The 19,133-nt window shown below is 39.8% G+C and overlaps 1 protein-coding gene across 1 annotated transcript; it reads right to left on the reverse strand.

Moving 5' to 3' along the window:
- Positions 1-1,054: 1,054 nt before the first annotated feature.
- AREG (amphiregulin) lies at positions 1,055-13,436 on the reverse strand. Its single transcript, XM_077476537.1, has 6 exons — positions 13,245-13,436; positions 9,509-9,709; positions 5,206-5,416; positions 4,274-4,432; positions 2,906-3,004; positions 1,055-1,243 (listed from the first exon to the last, which is right to left on the reverse strand). Exons 1-5 carry the CDS (start codon positions 13,327-13,329, stop codon positions 2,914-2,916), a joined length of 747 nt encoding a protein of 248 aa, XP_077332663.1. The 5' UTR covers positions 13,330-13,436; the 3' UTR covers positions 1,055-1,243; positions 2,906-2,913.
- Between the last annotated feature and the right edge of the window lie 5,697 nt (positions 13,437-19,133).

The raw sequence follows: 19,133 nt of genomic DNA on the forward strand, positions 1-19,133 counted from the left end.
CAAGGTGGGATCACAGAAGCCATATTGTCAGTGTGATCTTGAGCTGTTGAGAAGAGATGACAGTTCTGTGTAGGAGAAACTGTTTAATTTTTGTCATTGTAACATGCCCCTTATGGCAGTTCCCAGCTTTTCATGACTTTTGTTTGACAATAGCTTGCTTACTGGCTCTAAAAAAATAGGCATAATTAAATAACTAGATTCACCCTCCATGAATTTCAATGAACTTTGAGCAAGATCTCAAAACTGTTTGCAAACTGAACCCAGGTAGATTCAGTAATAGTCAGTTGTTCATCATATCTTCTGGTAAGCACTTTTGTTTTAAACAATGATAGGGAAGCCCAAACAAACTAGTAGAAATTCTCTTGAATAATAAATCCCTTTCTCCTCAACGGAAAACTCTAATGCCGCGTACACACAATTGAAAATTCAGCCAGCAAAAGACCAATGAGAGCTTTTGGTTAGAAAATGCGACCGTGTATATCAGGGATATGCAATTAGCGGACCTCCAGCTGTTGCAGAACTACAAGTCCCATGAGGCATAGCAAGATTCTGACAGCCACAAGCATGACACCCAGAGCCAGAAGCATGATGGGACTTGTAGTTTTGCAACAGCTGGAGGTCCGCTAATTGCATATCCCTGGTGTATATGCTCCATCTGACTTTTGCTGGTCCAATTCCAGCCAGCAAAAGATTGAGAGCAGGTTCTCAATTTTTTGGTCGGAATAAGTTCCGATCAGAAATTCCGATCGTTGGTAGCAATTCCGATGCGCAAAATTCCTATGCATGCTCAGAAACAATTTGATGCATGCTCAGTAACATTGAACTTAATTTTCTTGGCGCTTCGTAGTGTTGTATGTCACCACGTTCTTGACAGTCAAAAGCTCAGCAAACCTTTGTGTGACCATGTGCATGCAAGCCAAGCTTGAACAGAATTCCATCGGAAAAACCATTCAAGATTTTTCCGACGGAAAATCCACTTGTTTGTATGGGCATTGGATTGAATATCATGCCAATTAAATTATACCTGAGGAATACACTACAAAACATAAGGAAATTTTATATAAAAAACGTTTAATATAGTAATAATAATAATAATAATAATAATAATAACAATAATTATAAGTATTCACAGACAACAAAACATTAAAAATATTAAATAAAAATAAATTATGGCAATAAAAAAATATATTATTTTCAGGGTCACATTGCATGGCAGTGCTTCGTTTAGAATTCAGAGCGCAACCTAAAAACAAGAAAAAAGAACATGTTATTTATATTTCTTGGACCTGTTTTCCAGTGTAACAGAAGAAAATGAACATGTATAATTGTTTTTCAAACTATTGTATCTGAGTTGTCAGTCAGTTTTTTTTTTTCATTTATGCTAGTAACATGAAAGTGATGGATAAATTGAATGATTCTTAAGTTGAACCACATATTTCATGTCTTAATGTTGCAGTATACGCGTCAGGGAAGGAGCTGTGGTATTGCACTTGTTACTTCCGGTCGCGGCCGAGACCGGAAGTTCGGATTGTTGCTACATCTACTCGTTGTCATTTTCTGAACTGTAAGTTACTATTGTTTGTTATTAAAATCGCTTTATTTGGATACTACACATGAGAGCCCCCTTGTCCTTCTGTTCTTTACTTATGTGAGAGGTGGAGAACCAGGGAAAGAAAAAGTCAGCTGGATACTAACCACTGGATGATTGTGGAGGAAATAGCTCTGGCTTTTAAATTGTGCTTCTGTATCAAGTATTGGAGGTGAGAGGCTGGGGAAACAGGTGGTGCACTGGCTTGGCACTGAATTGAATCACTGGATTAGTATACACTGCGGAAGGCACTTTTATGCATGGACTTTGTTTATAGCTCACAAAGCATCTGCACGAACGGGAATTTATGAACATTTATGATTTACAGATTCACTGTGTCTTTTAATATTGTTTTTTGCACATTGTTTATGCCCTCTGATTTTGCATTTTTCTTGTTGGGCATATATATATTATATGAGCACATTGATTATTGCAGCAATTACCTGAATTGTATTTATTTAATTGCATTTATTTAATTGCACTATTTGCACTTTGTGAGGTGATTCACACTCATTGCACTTTCTATATATATTTTTCAGTTTACTATTGATTAGTTATTCTTTTATGGTGAGCGCCGCAATTTATTTATTATTTAATGTTGCAGTATATTTGTCACAGATCTACAAATTGTTGTTTTTCCTTTTTATTCTGCATGGGGTTTTTCTTTTTTCTTTTTTTTTTTTTTACAAAGTAGAAACCTCCATCATTGAGGAAGTTCTACATGGAGAAAAAGGTAACCTTTTCCCTGCTTGGGGTGAAGAGAAACATAACTCTTTAAAGCTTTTCACTCTGCCAACATATTTCATTGACTATAAGGCCCCTTTCACACTGGGGCGGTTTTCAGGCGTTACAGCGCTAAAAATAGCGCCTGTGTAGCGCCTGAAAAAAACCGGCCCCTTTCACTCCAGTGTGAAAGCCGGAGGGCTTTCACACTGGAGCGGTGCGCTGGCAGGACAGTGAAAAAAGTCCTGCTAGCCGCATCTTTGGAGCGGTGAAGGAGCGGTGTATTCACCGCTCCTAAACCGCTCCTACCCATTGAAATCAATGGGACAGCGCGGCAATACCGCCGGCAAAGCGCCGCTGTAGCGGCGCTTTGCGGGCGGTTTTAACCCTTTTTCGGCCGCTAGCGGGGGTTAAAACCACCCCGCTAGCGTCCGCAGACTGCCGCTAAAACGACGGTAAAGCACCGCTAAAAATAGCGGCGCTTTACCGCCGACGCCCGCACCGCCCCAGTGTGAAAGGGGCCTAAGGGGCAAATACAACTATGACCAAGGACAATGGCATGCAGTATTAAAAGTTTCATATTAAAATACTCACCATTTCCTTCAAACTTCAATTTCATCACTTCCATTTTCTTGTCCTAATTTCTTTTTTTCCTCAGCTTCATATTGAAAGGATGAATATTTCCTTCGTGTGCTAAAAAGAACAATATCCAAATTAATACAACTCATAAATATGAAAACCACAGCATTTCACTCACTGGCTTTAGATGAAAAAACAAGAGCAGAAAAACATGAAGCTAAGATTTTACATAAGATGTTTTCTATGAGATCAAAAATATTGTTAGAATTTTTTTTTTTATTGCTCTCCGTGCCTTCCTGGCTTGGTGACAAATGGTCTCTTATTTTTTTTGTCCCGAACAAACAGAATCTTCCTAATTGGATCACAGATAAAAATAAAATGCTTATATGAATTTAATCATAAATTAAAATATGACCCAAATGTTGAAAAATTTAAACCTGATTTAACCATGTTCCACCCAAAATGGAAAATGTACTGTCGGGTGTTAAGCTTTGAATGAATGTTTAATAGGATTTATGAAGCCTTTAGACCTGATTTACTAAAATGTGATGTATAATATGCAGTTAATTGTACCCTACATTCCACTTTATTAAATCAGGCCTTAAAACGTTAAGACCACTTTAACAAAAGTAACTTTGATTCTGTCCCAGCAGGGAATTCTGGATCGAACCTGTGCTGTATCTGATCAGAAGAGAAACATATGTCACATGTGGCATCTGTGTCCCTTCTGATCCTTCTCTATCTTACAATGAAGGAAAAAGAGACCCAAATTATCCCTATTTGTGACCAGATGCAAGTGGTTATACATCCAACTATATCTGCCCATATCCGGTTAGTAAAACTGGACATAAACTTATTGTGTTCAGCTTGACGAACCCGAACAGACCGTAAGTGAGTGGAAATAGGCAGACACAAGTCAACTTACATTCGGCCACCCACAGGAATACATTGCAGTTAATTTTTGATCTGAGTAATAGTGGGTCAAAAACAAACTATTGGAACACCTTTGTGAAAAGGGCCTTAGCTTATACCCATGCCTGGTTTGGCGCACCTATGCTGACACATGGGCCTAGAAGAGTAGTGCTTAAAAAAGGAAGTGATTTTTCCTAATCTGGTCACATTTTGGGAGGGCTTTTGACACATCAGCGTCATCATTGCGTCCTGCTTTCCTTGATTTCTAGAGACAGTGCAAGATTTTGATTATCTCTCCTTTAATTGTTGTTAAATTGTCCATTTTTTTCAATATTGGCTTTCACTAACTCATCTACAGACAGGGTTTAAATATCATGTCCATTTTTTTACTGTAAAATATTTAAAGTTATACATAGTCTTGTACCAGTTATTTCCCAAAAGAAACAATGAAAATGGGTGTGTGATACTTACTGTACAACAATGATGATGATGATGGCAGTGATGCTGAGAGTTGATAGTAAGACAGCGATGACTGCTAATACTGTTGTTGTGGTTATGTCGCTTAGTTTTCCTTTTACAGATGTCATAGACTGTTCGCTGCAGCGCTCACCAAAGAAGTTTTGCTGGCATCTAAGGAAAGATAAAAACTTTAATGTTAACACTCTATACATACTCTATACAGCACTAAAAATATGCTTGCCATACAAAAGTTAGACTTATTGTGGACATAAGAAAAGACTCTAACAAGGCATTGCCTAAAATAGAAATTACAAAGGCAGAGAGCAGTTCCAAAGGTTTGTCATCCATGGAATGCAGTGTGATCTCATCTCTGCATTACATTCTAGGAAAAGCAGAGTGTATTCATTAACTGCTTTCACATTCATTTTTTTTATAAGCAGCTATTCACATACAGAAAGTGTGAGGCTTAACTATAAAGGATGGCCCTTTTGCTCACAAAAAGAATGCTGTTATTATAGGTAAGACTAATAGGCTGAATCAGTAGAGCAGTACAAAAAAGAAGTCATCATGACATCTAAAGTATGGCTTACTTCTCTTTACACTGATACTGAATACATTTAAATAGCTCTTCCTTAGATCATCTTCATGATCGGGAGTTGATTCACTGGTTTTTATATCTCTCAAGGGCTCTGTAGGTAAAATCTCCACACCTTGAGTTTGTGGACCTGCACACCAGCAATTACAAAGATTCAATTATTGACCTACAGTACTTTAAATTATGAAGACAGCGAGAGAATGAGCTTGACCATCTCAGAAGACAAAAAAAAAGTAAAATACTATGGCGGATGGCACAGAAAAAAAGGAACTATAGTGTAGAGAGTTGTGTAAGAGACATAAGGATCCAGGAGTTGACTCAAAACATATTGTAATGTTACAAAACTCACTTGCATGAGACTTCTGGAATCTTTTCCAGGAATCTACATTCGCCATGTATGCAGAAGTTTTTATGTGTGGTTAGACATGGATTCTGCTTCTTCTTCTTGTTTCCCTTTTTTGATCCCTTTTTCTTCTTCTTTTCTCCATTTTTCTTTTCACTTTTTTTGTTGGCTGTAACTGTCGATGCGTCTGAATTTTCTGGCTTGATTACTGGTTGCACTGGTAAGTGAAAAAAAATAATCAGTTAGCATTTTAAAATTTATAAGGCAGTAGCAGATTTTAGTATTGTTAGCATGGTTGCTTTATAAAAATGAATTAGGTCTTTATTAACAATAATTAAATAAGGAGCCCTCATATGGTACGTTTGGACAGCTAAAGCCTTCATAGACTAGACATACAGGCCTACATCAAAACTCTTCTGAACTAGGTGTTCTGTGTAAATGTAGATTACATACAGGGTCAGAAGCATTTATCATAGACCATATTTTTCATCCCAAGCATGCATACTTCAGCTGATTCACAATGTTAACTTTACATCAATAATCACTTAATGTCCTAACCTTCAATTGCCATCTGATATCCATAAGGGAAACCCATCCTGTGAAGAAAATTAAGACTGCTATTGCCGACATTGCCTTAGGTCTGGGTAATGTTAGCTCAATGACTTCCAAACTTTATGAGTCACTAGCTTGGATCAAATGCTAGCGTCAGTGTAAATGGAGTTTGAAAATGGCAGACTTTGTTTCTCACTTTAATAAATATATTTAATTTAATAAATTGTTCTTTCTTTAATAAAAGCTATATATTAGCTGTAGACTTAAATCTGCTTTATACTGACATAAATAGCATAGGCTTTTGTATTTTGAGACAATACACAAACAAACTCAGTCAATTCAAGCAAATTGAAAATGTCCCAGTCAATTCAAATAACTTACTTTGCAAAATAATGATTTGTCAGACCAATTTTTGTCAGAATACTATATGTAACTAAGAGATCTGCAGCATTCGTTTTTAATTGCCCATCATAACTTATGTAAATGTGCCATTATATTTTTCATCTTACACAACAGGATAATGATTAATATAAAAAAGCTGGGATTTTACCAAGCTTAATACCTAGCTCTCAAGAAACCTAGCTCTCACAAATGCCACTAGGAACATACATAGCTTCTAACCTGACCCCTTCCCCCCCAGCTAGTAGTCTTTATTTGAATTCCTCTCAATCGGAAGTGTCATTTTTTTTGACTAAAAACTATGTACACATAAGCCCCGGAGGCAGGGTTGGGAGGAGGTCATGTCACTGAGAGATTGTGCTAGGCACGTTTCATTAACATGTGTTGAGTCACTAAGGTGAGGCTTTAAACACTCAGCTATTTCCCTTCATCCACATTCAAACACAGTAATCTTATATGTTCACAATGGTTTACTATATCACTATGATCCCCCGCAGCCTAATCTCTTTCAGGACATTTGATGGACGCTCATAAATTAGGATTTTCAGTGCTAGCCGCTGCTGGTTTGGTGTTATTAAAGGGATAACTCCAACCCCATAGGCAGTGTGGATCATCTTTCCTGCAGCCAATGGGGGTTATTTACAAAAGACAAATCCACTTTGCACTACAAGTGCAAACTACATGTGCAAAGTGCACTTGAAATTGCATTGAAAGTGCACTTGGAAGTGCAGTCACTGTAAATCTGAGGGGTAGATCTGAAATGAGTGGAAGCTCTGCCGATTTTATCATCCAATCATGTGCAAGCTAAAATGCTGTTTTTTATTTTTCTTGCATGCCCCCCTCAGATCTACAGCGACTGCACTTCCAAGTGCACTTTCAATGCAATTTCAAGTGCACTTTGCACTTGTAGTTTGCACTTGTGCAAAGTGGATTTGCCCTTTTCTTTTTTTTTTTTTTTCTTTTTTTCGGGGAAGCAGTTTAGCAAGGTGCTAATTTGTGCCAATATGGTACATAAAGCAACATATACGCATATAAAAGACCCTATTAAGTGAGTTTCCCAAAGAGTGACTCTACTGCTACAGATCAAAGCTTTCTTACTGCTATTTATTACTCCTATTCTCTTAGTTATATGCACAAAAAAATATGGTATAGCTTTTTTTTTTTTTCTTTTTTTCGGGGAAGCAGTTTAGCAAGGTGCTAATTTGTGCCAATATGGTACATAAAGCAACATATACGCATATAAAAGACCCTATTAAGTGAGTTTCCCAAAGAGTGACTCTACTGCTACGGATCAAAGCTTTCTTACTGCTATTTATTACTCCTATTCTCTTAGTTATATGCACAAAAATATATGGTATAGCTTTTGTTATACATTAAACATTTATAAAATGTAGAAAGTATTGCAGTGGTTGCTTCAGCTATAGCTGTTTAAATCCAAAGAAGAAAAAACAAAACAAATGCTAGACACATGGCATCCCAGATGCAGACGAGAAGGTACTGAGTAAGTGTTCCATTATATGATTCACTCCTGGCAGTGCCACAAACCTCTGCAATGTGTTCTGGGCCCACACAGCTCCAGATCATTAAATGACAGATAGCAGACTTTCTGATACAGTGTAATAATAAAAGTAAGATACTAAATATTATTACTGCAGAGTTCTTGGTTTGTAGACATATTTTGCGTAGGCAGAAGTAAGTGTCATATACTTTGTCAAACTATTGAGTTATTCCTGTTTCTCATCAATTGCTTGTGTCTACATATGCTTGACTTTTATAAAAAAAAAAAATATGTTTGCTTGAATAGCAATTTTGCTAATTAATAACAATTGGGCCAAAAAAAAGAGAGGCACATAGAGGTTGCCATTGCTGGCTTCTGCTTCTCATAATGCACGTTTCCTTGCTGTCATGCTGATTCTCTGGCATCAGCACAAAAAATCATTGATGCCGAATAGGCACATAGATAAAACCACTGTTTATTTTGCCTGATGAGCATACTTGTTCTGGGTCAGTGGTTTATAAAGTATTAAATATAGTAAAGCAGTAGATCAACCAAGGAATTTTTTAAAAGGTCAGCAATGGCAGTTCCCATATTTTACTCATGACTGGTGCACTTTAGACTTTTTTCTGCATCTGGGTGTGAGGTACAATGCCTGCAGGGAATGGAAATTGTGTTGTTTAGGGTAACTGATCAGATTCGAGTTCCTATTTTGTGCCTTGAAATAGAAGAATAAAAGGTGAATTTGAACTGGTTTCACTATAAGCCACACATGGGGTTGATCTACTAAAACTGGAGAGTGCAAAATCTGATGCATCTGCGCTTGGTAGCCAATCAGCTTCTAATTTCAGCTTGTTCGGTTAAGCTTTGATGAAAAATGGAAGTTGATTGATTGCTATGCAGAGCTGCACCAGATTTTGCACTCTCTTGTTTTAGTATATTACCCCAATATATTTTTTGCACTCTGATTTATAAGCTGTTAAAGAGGAATTAAACCTGATGGGTTTTATTTCCTCTTTTTTCCCCTGCAAACCCTGCAAAGTAAAAGCATAATGGGCGAGTATGCACCGCATACTTGGCCATTATGTGTCACTTACCTGCAAACAAAGTCTGCAGGCCGCATCCATCTTCTGCCCTCTTTCTTCTGGGGCCCGGGGACTCTGGCTCTGTGACTGGCCGGAGCCACATGACGTCACTCCTGTGCATGCGCTCGGGAGCCGTTAGTCTTGACACATGTGAGTGAAGAAATGGCACGGAGGTCCGTTTCTTCACAGTGAATGCACCGATGATGTCAGCAGTGTACACAAAATAACTCCTAAACGGTGCACGTTTAGGAAATATTTCAACTACCTATAGGTAAGCCTTATTATATATCTTCTTCTAAGTGCTGGTCTTTGGGCCTTTTTCATTGGCCCGCGAGGGATTACTTCACTCCTGTGCATGTACAGGAAACCACCATCCTGGCATTCGGAGACTGGTTAGGCACTGTAAGCTAAGCTACGCATGCAGTGCATGTCTCTTCTGCAATAAAAGCCTCCCTGCTGTCAGGTTTTTACAACAGGACTTCAGTTCTGCTTTAAAGAAAAGATATGCGTGTCTAGTGAGAGCCAAGCTAGAAATGACATAATGCATACCATTTCTTAGTTTATTGCTCTTACTCCTAGGCTTTTAACATGTTCATACAGGTATTTACTGCCTTATACGCATGGGATTTAAACACCTTTTTGAGAGCTTTCTTTTACTTCTACCTAAAATTTTAGTCAGCTTGAAACAGCAAAGAAGTATTATAAAACCCAACGTAACACTTATTACAGCATATAGAACTTAGCAGTGCTAAACCTATAGATATATCTACCCACTTACCAAGTATAGAATCATCGTCTATGAAGAAACCTTTGACTGGGAAGTGTTCGTCGTTATCTTCATCATCACTCTCTTCTTCATGGTCCAGGTCGTAAAATTCCTTAATACCGTCAGAGAGACCATCTCCTTCTCCAGGCACTGTCACACTTGCATTAGGCTCAGTAGTTGTTAATACAACACAGTGCACTTTGCTTCTGTTTGCTGTAGATTGAAAAAATTATTACTTTTATGAGAAAGCCATTCTATTTATTCATTGGTAGTGTATTTTTTCTCCTAAATAACAATTAAGCTGTAACGTAAAATCCAGAACTGCCACAGTTGATAAAATTATTTGGAAAAATAAGCTAACATATTTCTAGAAGAGAAATTTGGTGCCAAATGCTCTAGATTAATATTAATGATATCCACTATGATGATAATGATATTACACTAATCCAGCCTTTCTCAACCTTTTCAGCACAAAAGAACCCTTTCTGGCCTCAGGGAACCCCTGCTAAAAATTATTGTATCTACAATTCATCTAATCCAGCCTTTCTCAACCTTTTCAGCACAGAGGAACCCTTTCTGGTCTCAGGGAACCCCTGCTAAAAATGATTGTATCTACAATTCATGGTACATTAGTGTGACGTCAGTAGGAAGAATGCTCCTTACACTTGTGAACATTGGGAAGAATGAGCTCCTTACATATAGCTAAAAAGATCAATGGTGTCATTGGGAACTTATCTGAAAGGCAGAAATTGCTCATTGCTCAAGGAATCCCTAGCAACCTCTGGAGGAACCCTAGATCTCCACGGAACCCTGGTTGAGAAACCCTGCACTAATCTATAATGCAGCTCCTTACAGAGTACATAACCACATCAATTCCTGCCACCCGAAGGCGCTTACAATCTATCATACCTAACTTGTGCACACTGGTGCTATTTTGGGTTCAAGCCAATTAACCAATCGGTATGTTTTTGATTTATTGAAGGGAGCCAGGGTACCTAGAAGAAACCCAATCTCTCCTGACAAATGCTTTTCCCCACCTGCCACGCATATACAGTTCAGTGTACAGTCTTGGCACTGTTCTATGCCAGGACAAAGTAACGCCCGAGCACATGGCCAGTCAAGAGACTGAAGACTCCAAATCCAGAAGAAGGCTGGATGAAGATGGAAGTGGAGGGGACTACAGACCTCGCAGCACTGGAAGGGATCACTTTACTGGGTAGGTTTGCCACTATGTGCAAATATGTCATGCATACATGTACATTATAGCAAATAGCTCCTAGGGGCCCAAAACTGGGCATTTTTGTGTGGTGGTTTGCTCCCACTTTAAGTGCTTGCAGTTTAACATAATTATCATTTCTTTTACGTATCATTAACATAACGTGACATTATCATAAGCGTAAACACAATTTTTTAGGTTCCAACACAAAACTATTTTGGGTATGCATTACATCTCTGAATCTTTAAGAGGCACTTAAAAAAACAAATTTTTTCACTCTTAGTAATGTGGCACAAAGAGAAAAATGTTAGCCCACACTGCTGTAATCCAAAGAATCCAATCATGTTTCCGTTGTCTGAATTTAGCTGACATAAGTATGAATTCTCATTGCTTCAACTTTTTCTTGTTGAATAATAAGACCAAAGAGAATAGAAGAGTATAACAGTAAAAGAGAATAGTAAAACCAAAGTGCAAAGTACAACACTCCATGGCAACCAAACAGTCATCTCTGATCTCAGCTGAATACAGCAATCTGAACTCTTATAGCTATAACTTCACTTTATAAAATGATTCCTTGTAGAATAATCAAACTTAGTGAGTCAGTTGACACACTAAAAAGATACCTACAGGGGTCTTAAAAAAAAAAGGGGGTCGTACAGTGTCTGGAGCTTTCGGAAAAGCTTTCCTGGGATCCACAGCGCCCATTGACAACAATTAGAAGATGCGGCTGTATGTGATTATGCAAAAGTTGCCTTTGGGGGTCCTTTATCTTATATTTATAAACATTACACACAAAAAAATGATCCCTTCATCGGTCTTTGATCTTATATTTAAACATTACACACTAATAGAGATCCGCTCTGTGGTCCTTGGTCTTTTATTTATAAACATGACACACTAAACAGTTGTCCTATTTCCTTGCCAGTGTACTCGGGGGTGGGGGGGGGGGGGGTCTGGTTCATTCATAAACTTGCTGATGAATCCTCCATCCACTGACATGCTTTCCTCCTTACATATTCCTGACATGCTCGGGCATGCTGCAAGTTTCAGCTTATCCCAGTACATTATCTCAGGCTAATACTCTGACTACGTCCTCAGCTACGTAAACGTGTCATTTTTAGTAGTGTGATTAGTTTGCTTGAAATCGACTGCAATTGATTACTTTGCATGTGTCACGTTAACATTCAGGGGGCCTAGCACATGAAGGACATCAAACTGCACAGAGATAAGCAGTCGTATGTGATCAATCTCCCACAGTTATACAACACAGCAAAATTCTGCAGCAGCAAAAATTACTGATTAATCTGCTGCATAGACTTGAATGTGAGGAAGAGATGTATTGCTCATTCAAGGGATTGTTGGCTACTGCATCTTTCAGCAAGATCATTTCAAAGCGACTTTAAGGGGTTTATTCACTAAAACTGGAACACGCAGAATCTGGTGCAGTTGCGGTAGCCAATCAGCTTCTAGGCTTTAAGCTTTGCCAATAAAACTTGGAAGCTGATTGGCTTCTATGCAGAGAGGCACCAGATTTTGCACACTACAGTTTTAGTAAATAACCCGTGTTTATTGAGATGACAGTAAAGTGCTGAACGATATACCTATAAAGCAGGGGTCTCAAACTGGTGGCCCTCCAGCTGTTGCAGAACTACAAGTCCCATGAGGCATTGCAAGGTTGACAGTTACAAGCGTGACTCCCATAGGCACAGGCATGATGGAGGGCCACCAGTTTGAGACCTCTGCTATAAAGTATTCATGAGATAATTCTTATAAGACGTTAGGGCTCACCATACACATTATAACCCGACTATACAATCTACTTTACATTTACCAACACAGATCCACCTCAATGAAATATGAGGACCTACCTAAAATATCCAATCAATTTGTACGCAATCAGAAAGGGCTTTGCATTACATTTTTATTGATACATCTAAAAGGAGACTGTGCAATCAGATTGTAATGTGTGTGATGAGTTTAGGTGGCCAATGACATGAGATGACAGTCACTTTTCTCAATGGCATGTCTATAATTTATCTGTAGATATCCAGGCTACATGGGACACACAGAGGTACTCTGATGATTTTACTATCAATTTTCCCCAATAAACCAGGGATGGAGTGGGTAGCTTTACATAGCTACATATAAACATTTCCACTCTCTCGTGTCTTTGGGCCCCTTTATCACTCATCAATTTCTCAGCAGTTTGCTTTACTACATGAACTACAAAAAAAAAGTTTTTAAACTCTTTGGAAATGCAAAATTGCCTTTGCAGCCCAAGTTGTTTCATAATTCTGCGATTGTGTATAAATAATGCTTCTAGACCACTAGCTACTATAGAAATATGATTAACAATGACAAAATAAAATTAAAAAAATTGAACGTATCCTATCGCCTACCAGTTTCCCTTATTAGCAGAAAAAAAAAAAAAAGAAATAAAATAAAAGAAAGGAAATGAAATGTAGTGGAATACTAGCAAGTTTAGAAGCAAGAACAAGGCATACAAGCTGTTATTGTATAAAGTGCTCTTACCTATGGAGAGCAGTAAAGTGGTCCACACTAGGAGCAGTGACAGGGAAGGCATTGCTGAGCAGTGAATTCTTCTGCAATGAGGCATGTTGTGTGGATAGCTGAGCTCTTGGCTTAGGACAGGGTGGAATGCCTTGTGTCAGAGCGAGCTTTGCAAGGCTCTGGCAGCTCCAGCTGAACTCAGAATGAAGTGCAGCACACCATGCGATTTATTATGTAGAAAGGGAAGGGTGGTGTGTCATGGGAGGGGGAGGACTCAGCTTCGTCATAGGAAACAGGTAGGCAGATGACACAGGCAACTGTACTTTTATATGTCTGTGACTTTTTTATTTTTTTTTTACGTTATGCCTGTTAATGAAAAATGTATATTCTTAAAATTCTGCTGTATTATAAATTTAGTAAGCTTATAAAGGGCATCACTTCACTTTCCTGCTTTTGTTAATGGCTAACATGATACATAATTTTTTTTTTTTTTAAGCAGCTAATCTTAACAGCTGATTAGGGTTGCAGTCAAATGGAGTTTAGATGCATTTTTGATAACGTAAAACAAAAAAAACAAAAAACAACCATATACAGTCGCATTAAAGCCCAGTACACACTATAAGAAAGTCAGAACCGTCCGGTTTTCCTCAATGTTTCACAGCAGGTCAAAACTGAGGATGGAAAGAATTGTACGAAAATTTTTGAACAAACAAGGGCTTTTTGTTGTCGATTGTTTCTGACCATGCACAGTCTTTCATATTATTATTATATTATTATACAGAATTTATATAGCGCCAACAGTTTACGCAGTGCTTTGCAACATGAGGGTAGACAGTACAAATGCAATACACTTTAATACAGTAGGAATCATAAGAAAACCGTACAAAAACAGTGCATATTAAACGAAAATCATTAGTTCTGTCCCTTCTGGACAATTTTTGTTTGGAAAGTCTGAATCGATGTCAAAAGTTGTGTACACAATAAGGATGCACTCGAAAATGGCAAGTATTTTCACGAGTACTCGTACTCGTGAAAATGCTCCCGATACCGAAACCGATACTTTGCGGTGCGATTTACGTAAATACAAAATTGCACTGCAAAAAAATCACATGTGATTTGAACATGAATGCAGTGCAATTCCTGTTCAAATCGCATGCAATGTCGCCCACCCCTCGTGTGTGTGTGTGTGTATAGAAAGGGAAATCGCCATCTAGTGGGCAGCTTATTAAGTAGATATCTGGTCAAATTAAACTCAATTTGTATAGTGACCCAGTCCCGCCGATGATAGGAAATTACGGCCACTAGATGTGCTTACAGGGCTGGAGGAGATGTGTGGGCGGTCAGCCGCCAAGCTGACATCACTTCTGCCCTATACCCACAGTGGTCCCAGAACTTCTTCATTCCTGTGAGCACCTCCAGCGGCCGTGGTTTTGCAGATTTTACATTTGACCAGATATATACAGTACTTAATGTGAGTTGTAGCATTTTTAATATATATATATAAAAAACTGTCCACTAGATTGTGCTTCCCTTTCTACACATACACACACACACACACACACATACACACACGAGCAGTGGGGGGAAAATCACATGCTATTCGGACAGGAATTGCACCACATTCCTGTTCTAATCGCATGCAATTCTTTGCAGTGGGATTTGCGCCTGTTTATTTTGTATTGACGTAAATTGCACCGCAAAGTATCGATACTCAGTATCGCCATGTACTTGACCGAAAGTAGCAGTAATTGTACTCGCCGATAAAAGAACAGTATCAGTACAACCCTAGTACACACTATGCAAAAATGGAACGATTGTGTCTTGACCGGAATTTTTCTTCCAATTGTCTTTACAAGCCTCATACACAATGAGCATTAAAAACACTGCTTATAGGGGTATTTTTATTTTATTCTGTCTCTAAACACTCCTCCATGTTAGCCCATTTGTCCATGCACACACAGGGTTTTAGAGGCAATTTGAGGCAGACAAAAAAAAACACTGCCAGTGCAGGCTGGAGCAGCAGCGTTTTGGCAGAAATAACACTTGACGTGTGTAAACGCATCTGAATCAGTGCTATGTGCATTTAGAGCTTCAGCCTTAAATCAGAGGTTAGCATCAGTTCTGCGTTTTGGGGAACTTATCGTTCCCATGCATTGTTCTCCTCAAGCTACAAATCCCAGTAATCACTGCGCCTGCTAATTCTATTGCCCCATTTTCATTCATTTATGCTGATGAATGGAAGGCTTTGCATGCTTTTACAGAAGTAGAGCAGCGCCATCTAAGTGCAGCATTAGTAAGGCATTTTCTTCCATAAAAGACACTTGGTAACTCACAGGATGTATGAGAGGTCAGCGCATGTGGGATTAATAATGTGGTTCATCCACTCATGGGGAAGACAATCTTCTCACTGGTGAAGAGGCAGCTCATGGGTCCAGGAATGACGGTGGTTCCCAGCACTTCCAGACACTCAAGACGGCTCACAGACAGAGGTGTACGTCACTTCCGGTTGGAGAGAGAGCGGGAAGGAGCGCACTTTCGGAGCATTCATCCGCCTGATGAAGGAGCACGCATGCTCCGAACGTGCGCTCCTCCCCGCTCTCTCTCCAACCAGAAGTGACCTACACCTCTGTCTTTGAGCCGTCCTGAGTGTATGGAAGAGCTGGGTACCACTGGCATGCCTGGACCCATCAGCTGCCTCTACACCAGTGAGATTGTCTTCCCCACGAGCAGATGAACCACATTATTAATCCCACATTCGCTGACATCTCATACATCTTGTGAGTTACTAATTGTCTTTTATGGAATAAAATGTCTTAATAATGCTGCACTTAGATGGCGCTGCTCTCCTTCTGTCTTTGCCTTCTACAGAGTTACTTCTAGCCTGTCACGAGCTAGCAGCCAGCCCCAGTCAGCTTATCTAAGAACACTTCAACTGTCCTTGTGCCACAAATGTACCCCTCCACATGCACTCGATGTGAAAGAGGGTTCTAATTACCCATTCTCTCTTTATTCAGCTGATCGAGCGCACATGATCGAATGTACTTTCTTTCATGTGCTTTTACATGCTGGTGCATTGGCATATACTACTGTTGTCCACATCAGGAGCGTGCCGAGGACCACCCTCATAACAGAACCTGGATCGGGCCATTTTTAAATGTATTTATCGCAATGTGCAATGTGATCTTGCTGTATTAAGGTAAACAGATAGTATCAGATGAAGGACTGCAATATGATACATTTCACCGCTCCTAAACTGCTCCTAAAATGCTCCTATCCATTGAAATCAATGGGGCAGCGCGTCTGCAGCAGCGCTTTGCAGGCGGTTTTAACCCTTTTTCGGCCGCTAGCAGGGGTTAAAACCACCCCGCTAGCCGCTGCATACCGCCGCTAAAACGACGGTAAAGCAGCGCTAAAAATAGTGACGCTTTACCGCCGATGCCGCTCCCGCCCCAGTGTGAAAGGGGCCTAACTACTAGAGAAACAATAAAAGATGAAGACAAGGAGCACTATTTTGTTGTTTACTATATCTAGGCTGTGTGATAGAGAGTTAGCAGTCATAAAGGTCCTATAAAATCCTCTTAGATGTTATGATTCCCAGAAAATACATTTTCAGTATTTTCTGTTGCATATTATAAACATCCAATACACTCCGAGATATCTTGTACTTTAGCTCCCTTGTTACCGCCTCCCATTCTTGCCTGCAGGACTTCTCCAGAAACTCTCCCATCCTCTGGAGCTCCCTGGCCCAGTATGTCCAGTTAGCTTCTACACTGTCTGCCTTTAGGAGATCCTTGAGGCTGGGTTCACACATATGCGAAGTGTGCGGGTTCTCGCATCGCATGTCTCTTGGAGGCAGTTCACCCTGCCCTATGCAAACCACTGTGGGTGTAAATGTAAAGTTATTGACACCCTGACATCGTTTTGCCGATCGCAGTGCGAACTGTGAAAATGGTGCAGGAATCAAATTGCTTTGTGATCCGATTCCAGTGCGGACCAAAAAAAGGGTCCTGCACCATTTTGGTTTGAATGCGATGAAAATTTTGCCATACAATCTATATGGCTGAATTCACATTGCACAGACATAGCATGTGATCTGCACAGCAATGCGGTGCGAATCACATGCAATGTCTGACATCGCAATAGTGTGAACCCAGTCTTAAAAGTCATGTATTCAGGGTAGTCTACCCCACCTCTATGGAGATCACCTCCATCAGATCATCCCCTGCAGCTGATACCCTTTTTACCATCTGCCCTACCCCTTATATTTTAAGCTCAAACTGTTGGTGCTATATACAGTATCTCACAAAAGTGAGAATACCCCTCACATGTATGCAAATATTTTATTATATCTTTTCATGTGACAACACTGAAGAAATTATACTTTGCTACAATGTAAAGTAGTGAGTGTACAGATTGTATAACAGTGTAAATTTGCTGTCTCCTCAAAATAACTCCACACACAGCCATTAATGTCTAAACCGCTGTCAACAAAAGTGAGTACACCCCTAAATGAAAAGGTCCAAATTGGACTCAAAGTGTCAATATTTTGTGTGGCCACCATTATTTTCCAGCACTGCCTTAACCCTATTGGGCATGGAGGTCACCAGAGCTTCACAGGTTGTCACTGGAGTCCTCTTCCACTCCTCCACGATGACATAATGGAGCTGGTGGATGTTAGAGACCTTGCAATCCTCCACCTTCCATTTGAGGATGCCCCACAGATGCTCAATAGGGTTTAGGTCTGGAGACATGCTTGGCCAGTACCTTACGTTTACCCTCAGCTTCTGTAGCAAGGCAGTGGTCATCTTGGAGGTGTGTTGGGGTTTGATATCATGTTGGAATAATGGAATAATGCCATGCGGCCCAGTCTCCAAAGGGAGGGGATCATGCTCTGCTTCAGTATGTGACAGTACATGTTGGCATTCATGGTTCCCTCAATGAATTGTAGCTCCCCAGTCCCGGGAGCACTCATGCAGCCCCAGACCATGACACTCCCACCGTAAAATGCTTTACTCTAAGCAAGACACACTTGTCTTTGTACTCCTCACCTGGTTGCCGCCACACACGCTTGACACCATCTGAACCAAATAAGTTCATCTTGGTTTCATCAGACCACAGGACATGGCTCCAGTAATCATGTCCTTAATCTGCTTGTCTTCAGCAAACTGTTTGCAAGCTTTCTTGTGCATCATCTTTAGAAGAGACTTTCTTCTGGGACAACAGCCATGCAGACTAAATTGATGCAGTGTGCGGCGTATGGTCCGAGCACTGACAGGCTGACCCCCCACCATGTCAACCTCTGCAGCAATGCTGGCAGCACTCATATCTATTTCCTAAAGACAACCTCTGGATATGACGCTGAGCCCATGCACTCAACTTCTTTGGTCGACCATGGTGAGGCCTGTTCCTGTTAAACCACTGTACGGTCTTGGCCACTGTGCTGCAGCTCAGTTTCAGGCTCTTGGCAATCTTCTCATAGCCTAGGTCATCTTTATGTAGTGCATTCATTCTTTTTTTCAGATCCTCAGAGAGTTCTTTGCCATGAGGTGCCATGTTGAACTTCCAGTAACTAGTATGAGAGAGTGATAACACCAAATTTAACACACCTGCTTCCCATTCACACCTGAGACCCTGAAGCACTAACAAGTCACATGACACCTGGGAGAGAAAATGGCTAATTGGGTCCACAAAATATTGACATTTTGGGTCCAATTTGGACCTTTTCACTTAGGGGGTGTACTGTTTTTTGTTGCCAGCAGTTTAGACATTAATGGCTGTGTGTTGAGTTATTTTGAGGGAACAGCAAATGTACACTGTTATACAAGCTGTACACTCACTACTTTACATTGTAGCAAAGTGTCATTTCTTCAGTGTTGTCACATAAAAAGATATAATAAAATATTTACAAAA

Source organism: Lithobates pipiens, unplaced genomic scaffold, assembly GCF_037356315.1.
Source record: "Lithobates pipiens isolate NorthernLeopardFrog02 unplaced genomic scaffold, aLitPip1_a1.2 Scaffold_13, whole genome shotgun sequence".
In the NCBI taxonomy this organism is placed as follows: domain Eukaryota; kingdom Metazoa; phylum Chordata; class Amphibia; order Anura; family Ranidae; genus Lithobates; species Lithobates pipiens.